This window comes from Macaca thibetana, chromosome 7, assembly GCF_024542745.1.
Source record: "Macaca thibetana thibetana isolate TM-01 chromosome 7, ASM2454274v1, whole genome shotgun sequence".
Taxonomy (NCBI): Eukaryota; Metazoa; Chordata; class Mammalia; order Primates; family Cercopithecidae; genus Macaca; species Macaca thibetana.
The window spans coordinates 34,798,557-34,820,632 of NC_065584.1; the positions used below are offsets into that span (position 1 = coordinate 34,798,557).

General features: G+C 47.0%; 1 protein-coding gene across 2 annotated transcripts in view; it reads left to right on the plus strand.

Moving 5' to 3' along the window:
• The first annotated feature begins 3,785 nt into the window (after positions 1–3,785).
• Positions 3,786–22,076, plus strand: part of DPF3 (double PHD fingers 3) — a 278,067-nt gene continuing 259,776 nt past the window's right edge. For both annotated transcript variants that reach the window (XR_007727553.1, XM_050798846.1), the window contains exon 1: positions 3,786–3,829. Coding sequence is in view for 1 of the 2 variants with exons in the window: in XM_050798846.1 (XP_050654803.1) it covers positions 3,798–3,829 (32 nt within the window). In the remaining variant the exon portion in view is untranslated. The remainder of the gene's footprint in view (positions 3,830–22,076) is intronic.

A 22,076-nucleotide genomic window follows, 5' to 3' on the forward strand; every position in this document is an offset into this window, starting at 1 on the left:
TTCACTGTACAGTGCAAAAAGGCAGATCTCTTCATTTTGTTGTACAGTGCAACACTGTACAATAAAAATACAATGCCAGCCACATGTGCAATTTAAAATTTCCTAGTGGCCACATTAAAAAAAAGTAAAAAGAAATAGGTGAAATTAGTCTTCATAACATATTTTCTTTAATCCAGTAAATCCAAAATATTATTTCAACATACGATCACTATAAAAATTATAATGAGTTATTTTACCTTCTATTTCTCCTAAGTCTTTGAAATCAGGTGCATTATTTTACACTTACAGCGCATCTCAATTGGGAGTAACCACTTTTCAAGTGCTCAGTAGTCACCTGTGGCCCGTGGCGCCTATATTGGACAGTGAAGCTCAGCATTCTCCAGGTGAGGTGAGGAGGTGATTATTCTGGGGCCACTCTTCTCTCCAAATTAAGCTGCATAACTAGCTAAATCAAGATCAAAGGGATGGAGTACAATGAAGTATATTCAAATATATGAATAGCTCTAGAGCTTTAGAAATGGGATTTTAGGCTGTGGGTGCGGTAGCTCAGGCCTGTAATCCCAGAACTTTTGGAGGCTGAGGAATTGAGGAGTTTGAGACCAACCTGGCCAGCCTGGCCAACATGGTGAAACTCCATCTCTACTAAAAATACAAAAAATTAGCTGGGCGTGGTGGCGGGCGCCTGTAATCGGTTACTTGGGAGGCTGAGGCAGGAGAATTGCTTGAACCTGGGAGGTGGAGGTTGCAGTGAGCCGAGATTGCATCAGTGCACTCCAGCCTGGGCAACAAGAGTGAAATTCCATCTCAGGAAGAAAAAAAAAAAAAAGAATTTAAAAGGTGTTTTGGTATCACAATCAGCAAGAGGCCTTTTTCAGGGTTATGTAGTTATGTGACCCCTCATTGAAACATCATTCCTATTTATTATTTTATTCTCATCCAAGTTGTCCATTTGATCATTTTTCTTGGATTAATGGGTTTAGAAAACTAAATGTGATAGCTAATTTCACTTTCTGTTGTGCCTTGTTTTTTGGATTCCCTACATTCCATATACCATAAGGAAAGAACTGGTTCTCTCTGTAAGAAATAATAACATGAATTGAAAGCTTGCTGTGTGTCAGACACTTGACATGTATTACCTCATTTAATCCTGGCAAGTAAATATGACCAAGGTAACCCAGCTGGTAAATAGTGGACTCAGGCTGGCAGATTCCAGAGTTCACACTTCTGCCATGTACAGCACTATGAAATTGCCCCAGAACTGCTAAACTTCTCCAAAACTCTGTTTAAGGATACTGTCTTCTTTAAACATGCCTGCTCTATGCCCCTTTGCTTTTGAACCTTCTGGTAAAAAACAAACAAACAAACAAAAAAAACTTTATATTTTGATCTATAATATAAACACTAAAGTTAAAATAATTCTTTTATGTTAAATATAACTGTTTCTTTAAAAGTCATAACTGTATTGATAGAGTTAAAATGACGTTCCATTGGATTACAAAAAACAAGTCTATCCTTTTTTTTTTTTAAAGTACTGTCTTTAATTCACTATTTTCCAATCCAATCGATAAATCTGATTTGACATTTTCAAGTTTGTTAGGTAGTTAGAGATTATGCTGGTTTCTGCATGCAGGCCTTAACACAATAAATGAAATGTACATGCTTAGAGTATGTGTTTTAATATGTAATATAAATTCATTTCTTCTCTCTTCCCCCATTAAATTGTAAATCTTGTTTAGGGGAGGCTCTACATTTCCTACTTTATCAGGCTGTGTGTAAGAAAATGCGTTGTTGTCTACCAATCTGAATTGTTGTGTCTTTGATACCTCAAAGAGGTTAGTGGGACTTCTGACTGATACTTCAAACTCATACTTCTTGGGTGAAAATATAGGGCTTGCTTTTCAGTGATGTCAAGTGTAGACTTTTGAACCAATCCCTTGTCAAATTAGTAAAGAAGGGATTTTTCAAACTTTAATTTTGGAAAAGGAGATAACTTTTTTTTTTTTTTTTTGAGACGGAGTCTTGCTCTGTTGCCCAGGCTGGAGTGCAGTGGCTGGATCTCAGCTCACTGCAAGCTCCGCCTCCTGGGTTTACGCCATTCTCCTGACTCAGCCTCCCAAGTAGCTGAGACTACAGGCACCCGCCACCTCGCACGGCTAGTTTTTTGTATTTTTTAGTAGAGATGGGGTTTCACCAGGTTAGCCAGGATGGTCTCGATCTCCTGACCTCGTGATCCACCCGTCTCGGAGATAACTTTTTCAAACTGTAATCTCTGCCAAGATGCTATGCAAAGAATTTACAAAGGAATCTGTAGAACTTGATTCTGCTTATTAAATAGGCAGAGAGGAGTTAAAGATTTCAAATCTATTACAAACAGTTATTCAGTCACTTTCTGTTTATCTGTAAATCTAATAGCGTATGTAGTTGAACTCTTGAAATTCTGGAATGTTTATTTTATTTTATTCATTGTCTTGAGAGGAGCAAAAGGAAGCGAGAGGGCATAGCTTTGAACTGGCAATTTGGCAACTTCTCTCCCCTTGCCACCCCTCCCCCACTATCTTAGCTATTTGACCTGATTAAACAGCTTTGGAATGGTAGCCAGACTTCTGTATGCTAACGAGGCCCCTACCCTATTCTCGATTTAATGCGATTTCATCCACGCAGAGCTTCCCGGTGCCCAGTGGAAGCCTGACTTCGCAGAAGTCTCCCAATTTTGTCAGGGGCTCGCCAGTGAAGAGTTCACACTGACTAGAAGCAGACACAGACTCTTTGGACGCCTCGGGTCACATCGGATTATTCACTAGCAAATTCTTTCCACCTTCTAAGTAGTGAAAGGTGACGTCAGAATCGCGTGTGCCACTCCTCTAAAGGGACTCTGACAACACCCAGTCCAGGCTCTACGACTTCTGCCTAGGCACTTGCTTCCTAGTAGTAGAAAGTTTCCAAAGGTTGCCTGAAGTCCTCCCTACCTCTAAGCCTAAAGGTCAGAGCTCCAGGTCGCACCACCGAGCAGGAATCTGAGCATTTTGGAAGTTTCTGGTGTAGGGAGCAGAACAGAAGGGGTGGTAGCGGCGGACCGCGCAGAGTAACCCCCCTGCACTACGTAAAGAAAGCCCTGGCTGCAGGAGGGAGTGAGCCTGACATTGAGGCATTCCAGGGGGAGGGTGAGTTGCTGTCCTGGAGTCGCCAGGAACAGCAGCGGCAGTTCCAAGAAGCGAGAGAGGAAGGTGGCGGAGATAAAGAGAACACTTCGGGAATAAGAATATTAAAAAGCAGCAGGACCCAGAGCATTAGCAAACGGCAAAGCACATGTAGTAATTTGTTACACGAAACGGCAGCCTTCCAACTTTTGTACTGAAACACGGGGATTTACCCTTTGGGGGATTAAAAATGTTGATATGCAAAGCCAAAAGCTAATGAATAGGATTCAGTGGCTTGCTGGCAATATTGAAATATTTCTGTGCAGGAGCGCAAACTCTGCAGTTATTTAGAAAAGTAGGGAGTTGAACCAAACTATAATATTCTCCCGTGCGTCTCCACTTTCCCCAGCCCGAAAAGGAGCTGCCAACGCGGTACTTCCCCTTTAAGACCTGCTGGCTCTCGGGCTCTACAAAAGGGAGTGACCTCTGGGCTTTGACAGCTCCCCTAATAACTACCACGGAGCAGGCCCCGCCCACCTGGCGACCAGCCGCGCCGATTGGCCGGCGGGCCGGTATCCCGCGCTCTGATTGGCCTGTCGCTTCCCCTGAGCGAACCTTTAGAACTCTGAGACAGACAATATTCTGTTACATTGTAGCAAAATGGCGACTGTCATTCACAACCCCCTGAAAGCGTAAGTAAGACTAAAAAATGTACATATTCCGCGTGGTTTCAATATGAAAAAAAAGGCGCCTTCTGCGTGGCGAGCGCTGCCAGTGCTTGCGCTTGCAGGCGCCTCCAGCCGCGGCGGGGCTTCTCTCTTCTTTCAGCTCTTACTTCTTTTTTTTCCCCCAACGCGCAGAAATGTCAGGAGATGCAATTAACAAGAAGAAAATTGTTACATTTGTGTTCTGCTAAATTGCAGAGAGAGCGAGAGATAGGGGTTGCCGGCGGAGAAGCCCGGCGCTCGAGCGCTCTACAGCAGGGGGGTCGCGGGAGCTCGGGGACAGCGCGGTCCCTGGAGTCCCCCGCCTCGCGGGCAGGGAGCGAGGCTCCGGGGGCGGCCGGGCGGGGGGCGAGCGTCGGGCCGGGACTGCCTCGGTGCACTTGGCCGAGCCCCGCACCCCCAAGCCCGCGGCCCCCGCCCCGCCGCTGGGTCTGCTGGGTCCGGCGGACGCACCGCGGAGGCTCCGGAGTTTGCAGGGCGCTCTTCGCCTTCCGATCGCTCGCGGGGAGTTTGTGCAAACCTTCCGGAGTTGGGAGCACCGCGGGGGAAGCAGCGGGTCCCGGGCGCGCTGGGTCCCAGGTGGTCGCCCCGGGCTTTCCCCGGCAGCCCCCGGATCTCGGAGGCGCTCCGGGCGACCGCGCGTGTGTCTGCTCGTGTGTTTGCGAGCAACCTGGCTGTAGTGGATTAACGACTCGGGTTAACTTGGGGTGGATTTGGAGGCAGGGAAGCCGCAGGTCTTATGAATGGTGTTCTCGCCACCTCTGGGTGAGGCGCCGAGGCAGGCGGAGAGGCGGTTTTGGGGCTCCTGGCCCGAGGGGGCAGCGTCTGCTCCCGGCCGGGCGAGGGGCAGGTGCCTCTGGCCGCCCCGGGGAGACTTTGAGCGCTTGTCCAGATCCTGGACAGAGTGGGGCGGGCCGGGCGAGCACTCGCGGGGGCCAGCCCCGGGTCCAACAGCCAATTTCTGCCTGCCTGCCTGCCTTCCTCCTCCTTTTCATCCTGGCTTCCTTCCTTCCTTCCTTCCAGTCGGTGGAACTGTTAAGCCGCCAAGTCCGCTCGCGATCGCGGAGCCAAGGGTGGCCTCGGAAAACTAGTGTCGCTCTGAAAGGGGTGCTATTGGGTGATGTCGGCAGAGGGTGGCTCCCTCCGTATTCGAGGTGGGCTGGGGGTCCGCACCCCTTCGACCGGGACTTCCCCGCCCGGACGAAGCCGCAGGCAAAGGGGGGGAGAGGGAGGTGCGGGCCGGGTAGGGGGCGGTTCGTGCCGAATTCTCCCTGGTGCGTGGCCACTGTCGACCCTGCTTCTTTTAATTCAGCGCATTCTCGTCTTCACCCCTCGCCACTCCTGGAGTTGAAAACCAGGTTCGCTACCGGAGACGGTAGGGGGGTTCCTAACGCAAAGGAATGCACAGGGAGAATCAGACGTGTTTGCACCAGCTCGTCGCCCACCAGAAATAGGGAAACGGGTAGGAATGCCCCAGGTTTCAAAGATATTTATATGAAAGCTGCCGTTAAGAGGACGTTGGAAGCTGAGGCTGAGCAGATAGGAGCTCCCGGCTTCAGTTCTGCCTCGGAAGCTCGGATACACTGCACTTGAACGCCACAGCGTTTCATCCAAGAAAGAAAATGTTTTATGGCAGAATAAATGGGCGTAACTTCGCCGCATCCTCGCTGCCGGTTGCTTTCGCTGCAACACCGCTGATGCTGTCTCTACCGAACCCACAACTGATTTGCAGTTTCCCCATATCCAGCCGAAATCACATAACCAGGCTGATGCCACCTGGTAAACTCAAGTTAGAGAATCTATTTCACATGTGCACCAGGTTTGTTGCCTACTGGGAAAGCCGTACCCTAGTTACCCGGGAGCCCGCTTTCGCGCGGGCGGGCGCAGTATCTCTAAGCTTCAGTGTTCCCCTGCTCGCTCCAGGGTTTTTTTGGATCACAGTAGGGTGCGCGTTTGGGGAGGGAGTCTGTGTAGGGTGCGGTTAAGGGTGGGGGAAGGGACAGACGGGGGGAAAGAAGGTGGCGGAATCCCGGCTGGTTAGGGGAATTAGTTCTGAATTGTACTTTGTATAATTAGAAACAGTTGCAATGTGATGTATTTGTAATTGTGCCGCCACACGCATGCACACACTAGCATACACACAACGCCCCTGCTTGCTTTTTCTAGGTGGGAGTTGAGTGGTCATTTATAATTAGCCATTCCTTTCTGCTTCCCAGACCCTTTCCCTGGGGGTAAAGGGGTGTAAACAATACCCCTGACCAGCCCAGCCTCTCACACCCTGGACAGTTTTTAACTCCTAATGCAGGAGCACACACGTTGTTATTGGGAGACGGACACCATCTGCCTTTTTTTTTTTTTAAACAACTTGTTTAATAAAACATCTTATATATTTCATTTGTTTTTAAAAGTTGCTGATCAGGAAACAATACAAACGTGAATAAATTATGCATGGGATAAATTAGAACAAAGTGCAGAGACACATCCAGCCGAAGGGATGGTGGTGGTGCAGGGAGGAGGGGTAGCGGAGAGAATGGTTTGGAGAGCTATGTTTTTATCCTCATGTGTCCCTCCTGACAATGAAACAGAGCTGAATGACATTAGCATTTTCTCTGTGTGCGTTCTGAGTCTCTCTCTTCCCTCCAAAAAAAAAAAAAAAAAAAAAAGCCAACACCACGGACGCCCCCTACAGAAAATGGTCACACAAAGGTTTCCTCAGGATGGGGGATAAAGTGGTGGTAGTTAATGTGTTGGGAAGAAACAAGCTCAGGTTTCCAGCAGCACCTATGCAGGGCTCTGCCTACACTGAGTATGGGCTATTTTTCACTGTACTAGCTTTTTCCATGTGGGACATTCAATAATTCAATTAGCTGGGGTGATGGGATGGCACAATTTTGAATCTCATTGCTTTGGGGTTTTCCTTAGGGTCCCAAGCTCCTGAAGCCACATCTCCTCTCTTAGCAATTTGGCTTTCTTCCTGCCTGTCTTTGATCTCCCCTCAACTCCCTTTCTTTTTCTTCCTTGTTGTACCCTTCACCCCCTTCCTCTCTGAAGCTGACAGCCCGGCTTCTCTCTCTGTTGTTGCCTTTAACATCTTATTACTGCCCAACAGGGTGTTAGAGGCAGAAATAGGAGCCGCCTGCACTGATCAGATCACAAAGGGGACACGGCAGGTGGCCCCCACAACCAAGCAGTCACATCTGGACAAATAGAATTCAGAAGCGCTGGTGGACATGTATGATATGTAAATGTGTATTACAAGTTATTTAATTTAGCAGCTACATTGTCTGAGCAAAGATGTATGAGAGTTACCCTCATTTCTTACATAAACAAGCAAGATAAGGTCCAGGTAGTGAAGTAAACACATGCAGGTAACATAAATAAGGATTTAATAAAGGCCTGCATGTAGGTTAGTTACATTCTGGTTGATTTCTGCATACCTGGGAAACATAATGCTTTTATTATTATTATTATTTTTTGAGACAGGGTGTTGCTCTGTTGCCCAGGCTGGAGTGCAGTGGCAGGATCTTGGCTCACTGCAACCTCTGCCTCCTGGGTTCAAGTGATTCTTGTGCCTTAGCCTCCAGAATCCAGCTGGGCTTATAGGCGCGCACCACTATACCTGGCTAATTTTTGTGTTTTTTAGTGGAGACAGGGTTTCTCCATCTTGGCCAGCTGGTCTCAAACTCCTGGCTTCAAGTGATCTGCCTGTCTTGGCCTCCCAAAGTGCTGGGATTATAGGCATGAGCCACCGCACTGGCCACATAATGCTTTTAATATAAATTTGAATCTTAATATTCTAGTTCAGATAAAAGACCTTTCCCCAAATCTGCAATCAGTACTTTAAACAACTTACTCTTGTATTATCAAAATCCTGGTTGGTGTGCATTTAACTGAGAATGTCTGCCACCTTCTGCCAGACTTGATTATATACGTATATATCTATTATTATAACTGCCTACTTAGAAAAAAATTATTATTATTAAATTCCATATAAACCAACAGGGCTTTACCTTAAGTAATTATTTATAAACAGACCAATAAACTATTTTGTCATGCTGATAACTGTGAACACACACATATACGTGATTGTATTGAAACTTTCTTTTGTAAGGAGTTAACCTTGCTTGGAGGTATATGTTGATGTCCCTGTTTTGTTATTAAGAACACTACTCTGGGAGAAGAAAATAAACTTACTTAGCCAAGTCAAACAGCAGGTCATGTGTGTAGATGAACCGCAAATCTAGATCTCGTTGTGCATTCTATGACCTGTATTAGTGTATTCTAATCTAAAGTGGTTTTGTGCATGTGAAAGTTAGAAGCCAGACCTCACTCTTGCTGTGGCACTCAGTTTAGATATCAGAGGGGAAGGGGTGGGGGTCACATTCCTGGTTCTAATCTCCTCTTAGCTCTTTCTGTTGGGGTTGGGGGATGTGGGTAGGTACTAAGTAGATGGCATTGAGGCCAGGACTTTGTGAACTTGCTGCCTTTTATGGACATTGTTTTAGCTTCTTATGAAAAAGGACCCTCAGACGTTGTAAGCCAACAGATTCCCAAGAACCTGTTCTCCATCTGCTTCTGGTTGCCACTATAAAAAAGCCCTAAATTCTCCAAACTTCATTAGCACACATTATTTTTCAGTGGGTATATGTCTGCTTTTGATGAGACACCTATGATGGAGATTAATGTCTGCGGGAACCCAAGTGGAGGCATTGTCACAGTGTAAACCTCTGAAAATAGCCTGGCCTGCAGGCCTCCTGGGAGACATTGGAGACTGCCAGTTGAATGAGAGCTGCTCAGTCACATAAGGTGGGCTTGAATTCAGAGACAGCTGAGTTGGAGACCTCTCATCCTCCTTTTTTTGGAATCATGCAGGTAGCTGGAATTTGGATACATCTGAGAAAGATGATAATGTCTAAAGCTGTTTCAGAGCCATCTGTTCAGATCAATGCAAAAAACAAAATGCCATGGTCAGCATGTTTTGTGTTGAGCATGCACCAGAAAAAGAATGGAAACTGAGGCTGATGTTTTAGGTTTCTAAGGCAGCTATGCTGACAGTAGTGGTGATGGGTGATGGGTTATAAAAAGGCACCAGAATCCAGGCCTGTTTATTATCCCAACCTCTGCAAAGTAACTTTTGTGGTTTTTGAGTGTTTTGAAAGTCACTAGAAAACAGAAATGTAGCCAAATGTGGCAAACCTCTGGCCAAAAAAATCCCACAACCACTGAAATATTTTTTGCCCAGCTACTGCCCAACAGGGGTGTTTTGTAAGCATGGTCTTAATTTTAAATAGTCTTTAAATATAAAGGTATTTAACAAGGAAAGATAGAGAGTGGCCTTGGGTAGGGGGAGGATGGAGGAGTGGGTAAAACCACTGTGTGGTCTGGAACTCTGCAAAGATTATTGTTGAACTGCAAGAGAGACTGATATTATGATCTGTTGCAAATTCCAAAGTTTTCTAATTGTTTGAGTGACTGAGGAGAGATGAGGTGTTGTAGTGTTTTTGTAATTTGTTTTTCTTATTGGTCCGGTTACTGGTGTTTCACAGTCTGTCAACCCATATGGATGAATGGAGCTAGCATCGTAAAACTGTCACTGAGGGAAGGTTTTTGAAGCCTGTGATTTGCATTAGAGTTTTAAAAGCAGTGGTTAGAAGGTGTTGGTGGAGCAAAGGGAAGAGGAACAGACTGGAGAATTTCTAGGGTGTGTGTTTGTGAATATTAGGGTGGCAGGCAGTGGCAAGGGAAGGGAGATAATCCCTGAGGAGGCTACAATTTAGGGGCAATGTGTAGAAGCAGGGAGGGGTGAGAGGATTAGGCTCAGGGCTCCTAATAATGGGGTTCAAATAGCCCACATTGAGTCCTCACCAGCCAGGCCTCAGTTCTGAGCTTGTGGAACAATGCTGGCACATGTCTAATCCTCCCTTTGCACCCTCTCCTCCCTCTCTGAATCCGGGGACTGTGATCATCTCAGGTTGCTGAGAAAAGGTTTTTTTTTTAGGTGTTGTTATTCACCTTGAAAATCTGCTGTTTGAATGATCTGCAATTGGAAGCTCCATCAGAAAGTTTTCCCATCCTCACACTTTCACCTGCTATTGATGAAACCTGTCTCAACCTCTTATCCTCTTCCTTGTTCATTTCTCACCAGTGGCTGATTTTTTTGTAGCCGTAGTGACTTCATAGTAATGGAGGAGAAAAAGCCCGGGGAGAGGAATCCTAAGCCTTGAGCTCTGCTTCCAGAGCTACAGGCAACTAACTTGTGAAGGGGACACAGAACTTCTTTGAGCCGCATATTCCTTGTCTTTATGATGGTGATGCACTTTGATTCCCCAAATTCCTTTTAAGCCAACAACTTTCTGGCTGTTATTATGGTGGATTAGGACAGAGGCGACAGTTAGGGGCCAGAGTTCTGATTTTCTCTTATTTTTAAAGTGTGGCTCTAAAGAGAACATTTAAGATTGGAGACTTCCACAGTTTCTTATTCTCTGGTTCAGTCTTGCTACATGGTGCTCCCTTCTTGGAGTTCTAACCTGGGTGGAACTTCTTGTCCCTTCTCAAGGTCTGAGGCTGAGGACCAGGTGGTGGGCCATTTAGAATGTGGGCTTTTCCTCTGGCTCTTCCTTTTCAGTGCTTTTCTTCTCACTAGCATCCCATCCAGAAGTTGATGAGAATGAGGAACCTGAAGACCAACTGGCCTATTTTGATGTGGATAAGCACTCAGTTTTTGGTTGTTAAAAGACTGCAATCACTGAGAACATCTGTATTTTGCTGCTGCTTCTTTTTTTTTTTTTTTTTTTTTTTTTTAAGTGTTTGGAGGCAGAAGGGTAACCAATTTTCCAGCCAGTCCTCTGGTCTGGATTTTATTTGTCCATGATCTCTCTGGCCTTTTCCTCTACCATGGCACCCATCCCAATTAATCTGGAAATAAAGTGCTTATTTTATTTTAATTTGGGCAGCAGCCACAGGTACCTGGATGGTTAGTGAGCTGAAGTAAGTGGACCTGTACTGATGTCTCACTGAGCTTCCTCTAGTGTACCTGTGTGACCACTGAGGAAATGGAGGTGCCCAGCGGTTGTGTGGAAGTAGCCCCTGCCTGAGTGGGTATTAGCCAAGACTAGACTGGACTTCATGCCTCCCCTTCAGTGACATGTCTCCAGAACATCTCAGATTTCAGTGGGGACATTATTATCGGGCTTTTCTTTGGTGGAAAGCTTCCATGGCAGTTTTTTTGCAAGCATAAAGAGGGGGGGGAAGAGGTTGCAGAACTCTTCAGAGTCTACACAGGAGCTGGTGTGTAAATTCTGAGACTTTAAAGGGAAAACAAAATGGTCACCCTGACCTCCAGCAGAGAGAGGCATTCCTTCAATTTTTCTTTATTGTGGCTAAAATATACGTAACATACAGTGTACCATTCTAGCCATTTTAAAGTGTGCAATTCAGTGGCTTTAAGTACATTTATTTTTAATCTTTAGTAGAGATAGAAGTCTTGCTATGTTGCTCTGGCTGGTCTTGAAATCCTGGCTCCAGGTGATCCTCCCACCTCGTGCAACCATCACCACCATCAGTTTCCAGATTTCCTTCTCTTCCTTTCCTTCCCTTCCTTCCTTCCTTCCTTCCTTCCTTCCTTCCTTCCTTCCTTCCTTCCTTCCTTCCTTCCTTCCTTCTTTCCTTCCTTCCTTTTTCTTTAAATGGAGTCTCATTCTGTCACCCAGGCTGGAGTGCAGTGACGCAATCTTGGCTCACTGCAACCTCCGCCTCCCAGGTTCAAATGATTCTCTTGTCTCAGTCTCCTGAGTAGCTGGGACTACAGGCATGCACCATCACAACTGGCTAATTTTTGTATTTTTAGTAGACACAGGGTTTCACCACGTTGGCCAGGCTGGTCTTGAACTCCTGACCTCAGGTGATCCACCCACCTCAGCTTCCCAAAGTACTGGGATTATAGGCATGAGCCACTGCACCCAGCTGCCCAGACCCTTTTCATCATCCGAGAGAGAAACTTTGTGTCCATTAAACAATACTTTTCCATCCCCTGCTTCCTACCATCCCTGGGAACCACCATTCTGCATTCTTGGCACCCCATATAAGGGGAAAAATACAATATTTGTTCTTCTGTGTCTGGCTTATTTCTCTTAGCATAATGTCTTCAGTGTTTGTTCATCCGTGTTGTAGCATAGTCAGAACTTTCTTCCTTTCTATGGCCGTTGTATGGATAGACCACATTTTGTTTACCCATTTAACTGTGGATGGGCATTTGGGTTGTTTCACTTTTTGGCTGTTTGAATAATGCTGCCATGAACATTGGCATACAAGTATCTGTTTTAGTCCCCGTTTTCATTTCTTTTGGGTTTTCACTATGCCTAGGTCTCCTTCATTTTTGGACTGTAAAATCTAGGCTCACGCCTGTAATCCCAGCACTTTGGGAGGCTGAGGTGGGAGGATCCCTTGAGCTCAGGCATTCAAGACCAGCCTGGGCATATCGTGAGACCCAGTTGCTACAAAAAATTAAAAAAATAGCCGGATGTGGTGGTGTACACCTGTGGTCCCAGCTACTCAGGAGGCTGAGGCAGGAAGATGGCTTGAGCCCAGGAGGTTGAGGCTGCAGTGAGATATGATCGCAATACTGCACTCCAGCCTGGGTGACAGAGCAAGACCTTATCTAAAAAAAAAAAAAATAAAAAAAATAAAAAAATTAGGGGCTACATTTCTAGATAATACAGGCATTCTCCACCTTATAAACTAAACAAACAAAAAAAACCCAAACCTAGTAGTATCACAGAATTCAACCTCTCTGCCTCTCCCTCCATTGGCAGTCCATTGCTTTTCGCGATAAACACACTGGGAACTAAGAACCTAGAGACTCACTTCTCCCATCCCCAGCCACAGGGATTGCCTTTCCCTCATATCTCCCTTCCTTTGAGGGCAGGGACTCCTAGTGGGGGTTCAGGGTTTGGGTTTGGGGCAGTTCCAGGGGCTGTAGCACTAGCAGTTACCTGGTGAGGCTTGGAGTGAAGGCTCCCTAGGTGGATGGAGATGTGATGTCTGACAATAGGAGGTGGGGGGAAGCACAGTGATGACAGGATAGCTTGGGGGGCAAGAGTTAGCAAGTCAGGCCTGTCCTTCCAAACAGCCAGGAGAGCTTGTGTCTCCCTTCTCCTCCCTTCCCCTTCCCCGAGCCTGGCTTCCCCTCAGCGGCCCACATGAAATAATGGATATGGAAACATTTCAGAAGGTGGAAAGTGCAAATGTGAGGTGTTACTATGAGAACTAAAAAGTGTCCTATAGCTGACCATGGCCTCCTCAGAGAGTCAATAATACTTACTATATTAAACATTATTTTAAATATTAAAACAAAAATAAATGTTTCTGGCATTACCCATCACATCTAATCATCGTTTCTTGGGAAATGCATGGCCTAGTCATCCAGGCGTGTGTAAATAGCTCTGGGATTGCAGTGGGATTTTCCTATTGTCTGGGTTTGAAATAAGTGAGAATGTGAGCTCAGGGGAAACCCTCATTTCATTTCTGGTCATCAGTCCTGATCTGAGTTCACCCACCAAACCAGAGGAAGCAGAATCACGGTGGGTAGAGTGGGGTACTCTTCTGGGAACTTGGGCCTTTGGGTCCTTGCCTGGTCTCTGGCTCCTCCTTCAACTGAGATGACTGAGGGAGAGAGAAGAAGTGGAGGCGGGGCAGGGGCTTAGATCCGCTTGTGAATAAGGAGGGTGAGCTGCTGGCATTGGAGGTCAGTGGCAAGAATGGATTCTTTTTCTTTTCTTTCCTTTTTTTTTTTTTCTTGAGACAGAGTCTTGCTCTGTTGCCTAGGCTGGAGTGCAGTGGCGTGATCTTGGCTCACTGCAACCTCCGCCTCCCAGGTTTCAAGTGATTCTTGTACTTCAGCCATAGGAGTAGCTGAGATTAAAGGCACATGCCACCACACCCAGCTAATTTTTGTATTTTCAGTAGAGATTGGGTTTTACCATGTTGGCCAGACTGGTCTCGATCTCCTGACCTCAAGTGATCTGCCCACCTGGGCCTCCCAACGTGCTAGGATTACAGGTGTGAGCCACTGCACCCGGCCAGATTCTTTATAGAAAAGTAGACCGGAGAGCACTGCAGTGAGGCCAGATCTCAGAGTTACACACATGTCTTGGTTGCCAGCCTTGGAAATGGTTCAGATTCAATCTTGCTGCAAAGCTACAACTTTCTTTATTTTCTTTTCTCTTATATATTTTTTGGAGATAGGGTCTCACTCTGTCACCCAGGCTGGAGTGCAGTGGTGCAATCACTCTGTCACCCAGGCTGGAGTGCAGTGGTGCAATTACAGCTCATTGTGGCCTCAAACTCCTTGACTCAAGTGATCTCCCACCTCAGCTTCCCAAGTAGCTGGGACTACAGGTGTGTACTGCCGCACCTAATTTTTAAATTGTTTTTATAGAGATGGGGGTCTCGCTGCGCTACCCAGACTGGTCTTGAACTTCTGGCCCCAAGTGATCCTCTTACCTCAGCCTCCCAAAATGCTGGGTTTGCAGGTGAAAACCATTGCACTTGGCCCTGCAACTTTCCTTTACAAGAGCAAAAAACATCATCCCTACTCCTGCTGTCCTCAACCAGCAACTCTAGATACCTCTTTGGCTGCCAGTTGAGCACAATGAGAACTGTCTCATCCTCTTTGGAGTTCCTTCATCCCGAAGTCAACACGGATTGCCTGCCCCTGAGAACTAATCAGCACAGTCACCTGCCTCCCTCCCTACATTGAGGAGCTTCCACTCCAGTAGAGACCTCTGATCTGTCTGTTTCTTCTCCTAGACCCTTGTTTTTTGGCAGGGCAAAATAAGTGCTAGCAAACCAGGAGACTGACTGCTGCCCTCGGCTTCTCCTAGGAAAACCACTATAGGTGAGGGGGGTGGGGAGAGGGGAGGCAACGTGGTGCTGGTGATTGGGGGAGGGCAGGGTGGATGGGGCAGTGGGAGTGGAGAGAATATATTCTCTCCTGCTAATTATTTTCCCTGAGGACTTAGCCAATGCAGAACCATCTATTATCGTGGGAGCGCTCTATGGTGGTTCTGCCTGTGATGAATGCTAAGTGGAAACAAGCAAGAAAAATTAACAGGCGGCTGCCTCTGTCCACCTAATTAAAATGCATATCCAAATGCATAATTCCTTATGTTTCCCCATGCACACACTCCCCTTCCAATCCCAGTTCTATGGAGGAGAAAAAAACACTTTCCCCCAATCATTTCTCTTGATTATATTTTCATCAAGGAAGAACTGGAGGGTTTCCCCTTAGAATAGAGAAGGGCCTGTTCTTCTAACACTTCTGAAATAGCTGGCTTTTGACTTAGACTGAGCCCCAAAATTCAGAGCTCTTTTTCATTTTAAACACAAAAACTAGCTGCAGAAAAAAGGGAGAAGGAAAGAAGTAAAGAAAAAAAAGAGTTCCCACCATTTCTGCTGACCTTTTAGTTTTGTGTCAAAAGTCTGGCTTTGATCAGCAGTGACAATTTTGAAGATCTTTTCTGTCTTCTTTTCCTCTTCATTACTTTCCCTGACTCTGCACTGCCTTCCCTGGTCCCCCAGATAAACATAACCCAAGTTTTGTAGAGAGATTTTAGAAGACGAAGACACAGCTACCTTTGCAGATCAAGTAGAAAGAAAAAAAACCCCCAAAGCTTTGGCCTTTGGGAGCAATATCAGAGGTGCCAGCGTTACAGTCCTAAGTATGTTTTGAATCGAACAATACCTCTTCATCCTTATCTTCCCCCGCCTTCACTTACCCAGCCCATCATTTTCTCCTTCTCCAAAGAATAACTTTATTCAGTGGTCATACAATATTTAATCAAACATGAAACTTAAGTCACTGTGTTCAATTTGCCATCACAGCTGTCTCAGTGGCAAACCCCCTTCCCCCGGCTGGCCCACCCCCTCCTGAAGCCCCTTGCCTGCCCTCCACAGCAGCCCCAGCTGTTGATTTATCAGGGCTGGCCGGCTCAGCAGTGCATGGAGATTGCTTTTAATTAACTCTCTTCATTTTTCCCAATCTTCAGGGAGCAGCAGCCCTTTAATGATTTTAATATTTTATTTGGATTTATATCTGCCTTATTTGTTGTTTGACTTCCGCATTTGTTCTTCCTGAGTCGCCTCCAGACTGATATATTTATTTGCCCCTTTTCCTCCTACCCCCAAGACCTTTCAAGAGAAGGGATGGTAGATTCCAGAGAAGGCCATCTTCCCAGGCTTTCCACTATCTACACAGGGAGAATACCCAGTGTTGGCCTTATGTGATGGTTTGGATAGGAAATTTTGTCTTGGGAAACCCAGTCTCACTTGACTCTTAGCTTAAGGAGTTTCTGAGCTTTGTGTTAACAACAACAACAACAACAACAACAACCACCACCACCACCACCACCACCAGCTCTGAATTTTAGAGAATGAGGTCTCTTTGCATCTTTCATGCCTCTGTAAGGGAGTGAGTTTCCTTGGAAAGTTGGTTAAAAACTGCTTCCCCAGTTTCACTGTTAGTAGTAGTTTGAGATCTGTCATCCTGCTCACCCCAGCCTTCCATAGTCCTGTGGGGTTTTTGGAGCTGTAGGAGGATGATGGCTTTAGGGAAGGACTGGATGTAGGTTCAGACAAGTCTTCCTGTTGCTTTGCGCGTCTTTAGGTGTGGGTGGCATGTGTTAAGCAACTGCTTGGAAGAGTAACCATAGGTACCATCTGAAAGAGGAAGTGAAGAGGCACCAATTGCTTTCTCTACTGGAGGCTGCCTTCTCTACTGGAGGCTGCCTTCTCCTTTAACCCTCAGTTCCCTTTCTCATGCCTACTCCCCAGGGGTGGGAAAACATACAACCAGCAGAACACCTTCTAGCCAGGCACAGTGGCTTATGCTTGTAATCCCAGCACTTTGGGAGGCCTAGGTGGGCAGGTTGCTTGAGTCCAGGAGTTTGAGCCAGCCTGCAACATGGTAAAATCCCATAGAAAAACTAGTTGGGTGTGGTGGCACGCAACTTTAGTCCCAGTTACTTGGGAGGCTGAGGTGGGAGGATCACCCGAGCCCAAGAGGTTGAGGCTGCAGTGAGCCGTGATGTGCCACTGCACTCCAGCCTGGGCAACAGAGTGAGACCCTGTCTGAAAAAACAAAAAACAACGCCTTTCTATCTTTCTCCTCTCAGCCTACCTTTGGCTGCAAAGTCTACTCCTTACCCCAAGAGCCCCAGAGAGGCCTGACAGACTTATTAGGGGTTAGTTTCAGAACTATCTTGTCCACAAAATGCCCTTTTTGGCATCTCGGTTTGGTGATGTGTCTTCAGGGTTACTTGTTGCTAGGCAACTGCCAACTAAAGTTTGAGCCTGATCTGGGGATTGCAGTGAATTGCCCTGGGTGACTTGAATCCACATTTAGGGACTCCAACTTGCAATATTGGCTCCAGGAACGGGAGACTGAGAAGACACTCTTCCATGTGGCTTTATGGAAAGAGATACTGGTTTTTAAGTCTAGCCCAGAGCCTGGCACACAGTCAGTACACACGGGTATTTGTTTTGGTGATGCCAGTGGTGATTTCTTTCCATCTCCTTATACTGGAATGCTCTTCTCATCCCTTTAGTTCTGCCAGTTCTGAAACCTTATGTCTGTTACTGAGCCATATGCAGGAGACAGACAGGGAGAAACTGGCTTCCACACCACAGTCGTGTGCAGGCTACTCAGTCTTGATGGCTGTTTCTTTTTCACCTTTCTTTGGCAATCATAGGCCCTTTCAAGAATGCTATGGAAGTTGTGGATCATCTCCCCAGAAAAAACCCATATAGATGTGAACATCTTCCTATGGTTTTATGGGGTTCACAGACCTGGAAGAGCCCATCTCTGGATGCCCTGGAGGCCCATGGGCTCTAGGGTAAGAACCTCAGCGTGAGGGACATGTACGAACTTGTTAGTCTGAGGGGACGCTCTGCGCTCTGTGTTCCTGTCCAGAGAGACAGCTCCTGTCATACGTTCCCCTGGTGTCTCAGCAAACTGCTGTGGCTCCTCTGAGCAGGCGGTTTGATTGCCCGCCACCTTCACCCTGTCCCTGGGTGCACTTGATGTGCATCTGTCTACTCATCTTCCAGATGATTTAAGTGACCCCTCTCCCTGGTGGAGCCCTTGCTGAGCCTCAGGTAGAATTGGTCACACCTGCCCTGGGCCACGCAGTCCTGAGTGTGCTCTTCTCTCTCAGTCACTGAAACAGTTGACACAAGTTAGTTAGCAGTAAGGACGTGGAAGGCAGGGACAGTAGCCACATGTGCCTTTCTTTCTTCTTTTTTTTTTTTTTTGGAGATGGAATCTCCCTCCGTCTCACCCAGGCTGGAGTGCAGTGGTGTGGCTCACTGCAACCTCCACCTCCTGGGTTCAAGCGATTCTCCTATCTCAGCCTCCCGAGTAACTGGGACAACAGGTGCACACCACCAGACCCAGCTAATTTTGTATTTTTAGTAGAGGTGGGGTTTCACCATGTTGGCCAGGCTGGTGTCGAACTCCTGACCTCCAGTGGTCCACTCACCTTGGCCTCCCAAAGTGCTGGGATTACAGGTGTGAGCCACCACGCCTGGCCACATGTGCCTTTCTATCCCAAGGACCTAGCCTAGCAGGCATGCAGGAAACATATGGGGAATAGTTGAGTGAGCGAAGCCTGCAGGCAGACACCTGCTCTGCTGCCTATGTTTGCTTCGAGCACTCTAGAAAGTTGATATGTTTCTCATTCTCTCCCTTCATGGCAGGAGTCTGAAAAAGGCAGAATTCCTCCCCAAAGAGGCTTCAGTTTCAGGAGTTGGGAAACAGATGCAGGTTTGGCTTTGCTTGCATGTAGGATGTGCATTTATGACATGTGGCAGCCTTGCTCATTTTAGCCTCTTGTTTCTTGGTCACTTTATCTAAAAAGCTTGGCTTTCTCCCTTTGGTCTCGAGAAGTAAAGACAAACCTTTTAGCTTTGCTAAAGTAAGTAACCTCTGGCTTATGGATAGCCACTGATAGATAAATCAACTTCATTTTTATTCAATGCCTCCTCTATGTTTAGTTGTGTGTGGGATTTCCTTTAGCTTTATTTATACTGGAGGACTCTTTTTCCTTTTGAGTTTTTAAGATAGAGAAGACCAGAAGATGCAAAGCACTGTAATGGTTTAAACCCAAGGCTGGGATCTGGTGAACATCTGCTGGAGCTTTAGCCCAGTCACTGTTTTTGGGTACATTTTCTTTGAGAGAATGACTTTTGTATACTTTCACAGTATCAGTGCCTAGAGAGAGAATGATTTTCGCCATGACTCAATGTCCCAACTAAGTATAGCAGATCACTTCATTCAAAAAGGATGAACTTCATTCATCCTTCAAAAAGGATGGCCTAGGGCTCACACGAGGGCCCTTCTCTCCTGTACTGAGAGAGGAAGTGTATCATTGTAACTTTTGTACGTCCTCTTATGGATTTTCCACCCTCCAAATAATTCTGTGTTGGGGGCTTTTTGGAAGAGGGTACCACCATGGAGAGACCTGAAGGAGGAAGAGGAAGTCCCAAGGTGGACTCCCAGGGTCAAGTTTCAGTTCAGATCCTGGTGGGAAAGACACCTTCCACATGGAAAGCCGGAGAAAATGCTGATGGTGTGCCAAATATGGGCTGCAGGAGCCGAACTGTAGAAAAATATTCGTTAACTCAGAGAGGTCATGTTGCACTAGTAACCTACTCACAAAGGTAAGTCTCCCTCAATCCCAGTTCAGGACAGAGGGTGACACAGGGCTCTCCGGTTCCTCGCACTCATTTTCTTTCTGGGCAGCCATCCGAGTATAACAGATACTTATACATATTCTGTCCTCATTTTATCTAATTACACATGTCTCTGGGGGATGGGAAACAGGTTCGGACCATGCAATTTTAGGTCACTTATGCACAGGGCAGCAGGGATGAACACTAATCTATAGAGTTTTAGGAGATTTAGGAAGTTCTCATAGTTCCTCGGTCCAGAGCACATCGGGGGGACATTGTTTGTCGTCTCAGGGGCTGAAGATCCCAGCGAGTGTTGGAGGAGAGAGGGAGGCTGCCTGGTTTGGGAGTCTGAATTCTGAAACCTTTTTGAGACCTTGCTAGCTCTTGCTATCCTTAGAGCAATAGGATGCTCGTTTTATTATTTTATAATCTGCTGACTGAAGAGGACCCAATACTATCGGTCCCCATCCTGCTGGTCATTTGTTCTCATCCCTTACCTGCTTGGAATGTGTTCTGTTTCCTGAGACATATAGAACAAAAGGCGCTGCCGCTCCCAACTGATGGACCAATCTTTAGTGCCCTGGGTGTGCACCTCCTTTGCTGCCCAGAGGAACTGGTCTGGACAGTATAAAAACTCCACAGCATCTCCACTTCTCTCCAAAACCCAGAGCCAGCAGCCCTGGGCAGCCCACTCTCCTCCAGGCTCTACTGTAGCTTTTCAAATCCTTGGGAAGAAAAAGCCCGCTGGAAAGCCTTTCCTTTTTCTTTTGCTTTCTGCTACTTATTTCATTTCTTGACTCAGAGCTAAGCTGCCCCAAGGCCCTCAGAGCCCTGGGTTTGCACCTCCAGCCTAGGTTTCCTTCTGATCCTGTGTCCCCTCCTTCATTCACTATTTACATCTTTCTCCTTTCTCCATGAATTGCACCTTGATCAAAAAGCACTGAGGGGGCACAAAGGAAGGAAAGAGTATTCTGACTTTGTCCCCGAGGAGGGCCCACTCAATCTCATGAATATGGGAGTAGGGCGAGGGAAGAAGGAAAAGGACAAAGCTTACAGGCAGCAGAACATGCATTCCTGAGAGAAGCTGCCTCACGTGAGGTTCCAGGTGGCGAATAGCTGAGCTAAACGATCAGCCCAGGCCACCAGGGGTCCTTGAAATTGGAAGAGAGACAGCAGTTCCTGTGGTTGGGATGTCAGAGGATCCTTCAGAGAGGAGCTGAGTTCAGAAGGACAGTGGGGTCTGCTTAGGCTCGGGAGGGTGAGGCTGGGGAGCTTTAGGCACGAAAGGGAAGTGAACAAAGACATGAGGCGATGGAGCGATTCCTTCGGGGACACCCTTCCTTTCTGAGGGAAGGAAGGCCAGATGGGAAGGACTGCGTGGAGGGGAGCACACAGATCTGTTTGGCTGGTTGGGAGTAGGTTGGGGGTGTCAGTGAACAGAAGGGAAAAATGGGAAATAAGCCTGGGCCAGGTTGGTCTGAGCAGAGTCCTGGTTTGGCAGTCAACGTTTGGGGAGACTCATACTCCTCAGGGGCCGAAAGAGAGGCTTCGGGGGGAGGGTGGGGTGGTCACCCTGTGTCCTCCAGCAAGGGGGATTGTCTCTCTCCAGGCCTCCCCTTCACTAAGGGGTTGAACTAGACCCTGTCCTTGGTTTCCTTTGTTACGCATTTTGGATACTTTCCAGGGGACCTCCCAGAGGGGGTGGGGTGAGGGAGACACCCTGTGGGGCCCACACTGGTGTGAGCCATCAATCCTGTCAGTTATAGGCCAGCTCTGTCTAACTGCAAGGGCCGATTTGCCACGCTGGGCAGACTCGTGGGTGGAGCCCACCTGAGCAGTGGACCCAAATGTCTTCTTCCCTTTCTGTACTTTAATCCTCCTCCTCCTCCTCCTCTTCTTCTTCTTCAACAACCACCAATACATGGTGTAAATAAAATATATAAATCCAATTCAAGGAGGAAAATGTGAATGCCAACCTGTGTAGCTTAAAGAGTGGTGCCCTGAGGATTAATTTCATGACTCAAATCATGGACAGTGAGGCCGCAGGTCTCTAAGACAGTGGGTTTCCTCCTGGGGGGATCAGGGTGGTTTATTCTGATGGTAGTGCTGCCCGATTCCCACCCAGACACCCCTGCCACTGGTGCAGCTGTCTACCTGCGTGCTGGCCACTTCCTTCCAGAAAGGCCCTGGACCTAGTAAGCTAGCTTTCACGGGGAGGCTGGGGGTTACACAAGTCCTTAGGGTTCGTTTCTTTCATGCTTTGTAAGCCTTGCACACTTTGTAAGCTCAGACATTCCATGTTGGGGAGCAGGAGGCTGGGAGCAGTTGCTGTGTGACCCATGGCTTGGGTGCAGGCTCTGGAGCCAGAGAGTTTGGGTTCAAGTCCAAGCCCTATGACCTTGAGTAGGATTCCTAACCTCGATACCTTAGTTTCCTCATCTGTAAAGCAGGACTAATAGTTTTTGTCTTTATAGGGTTGTTGGAAGAA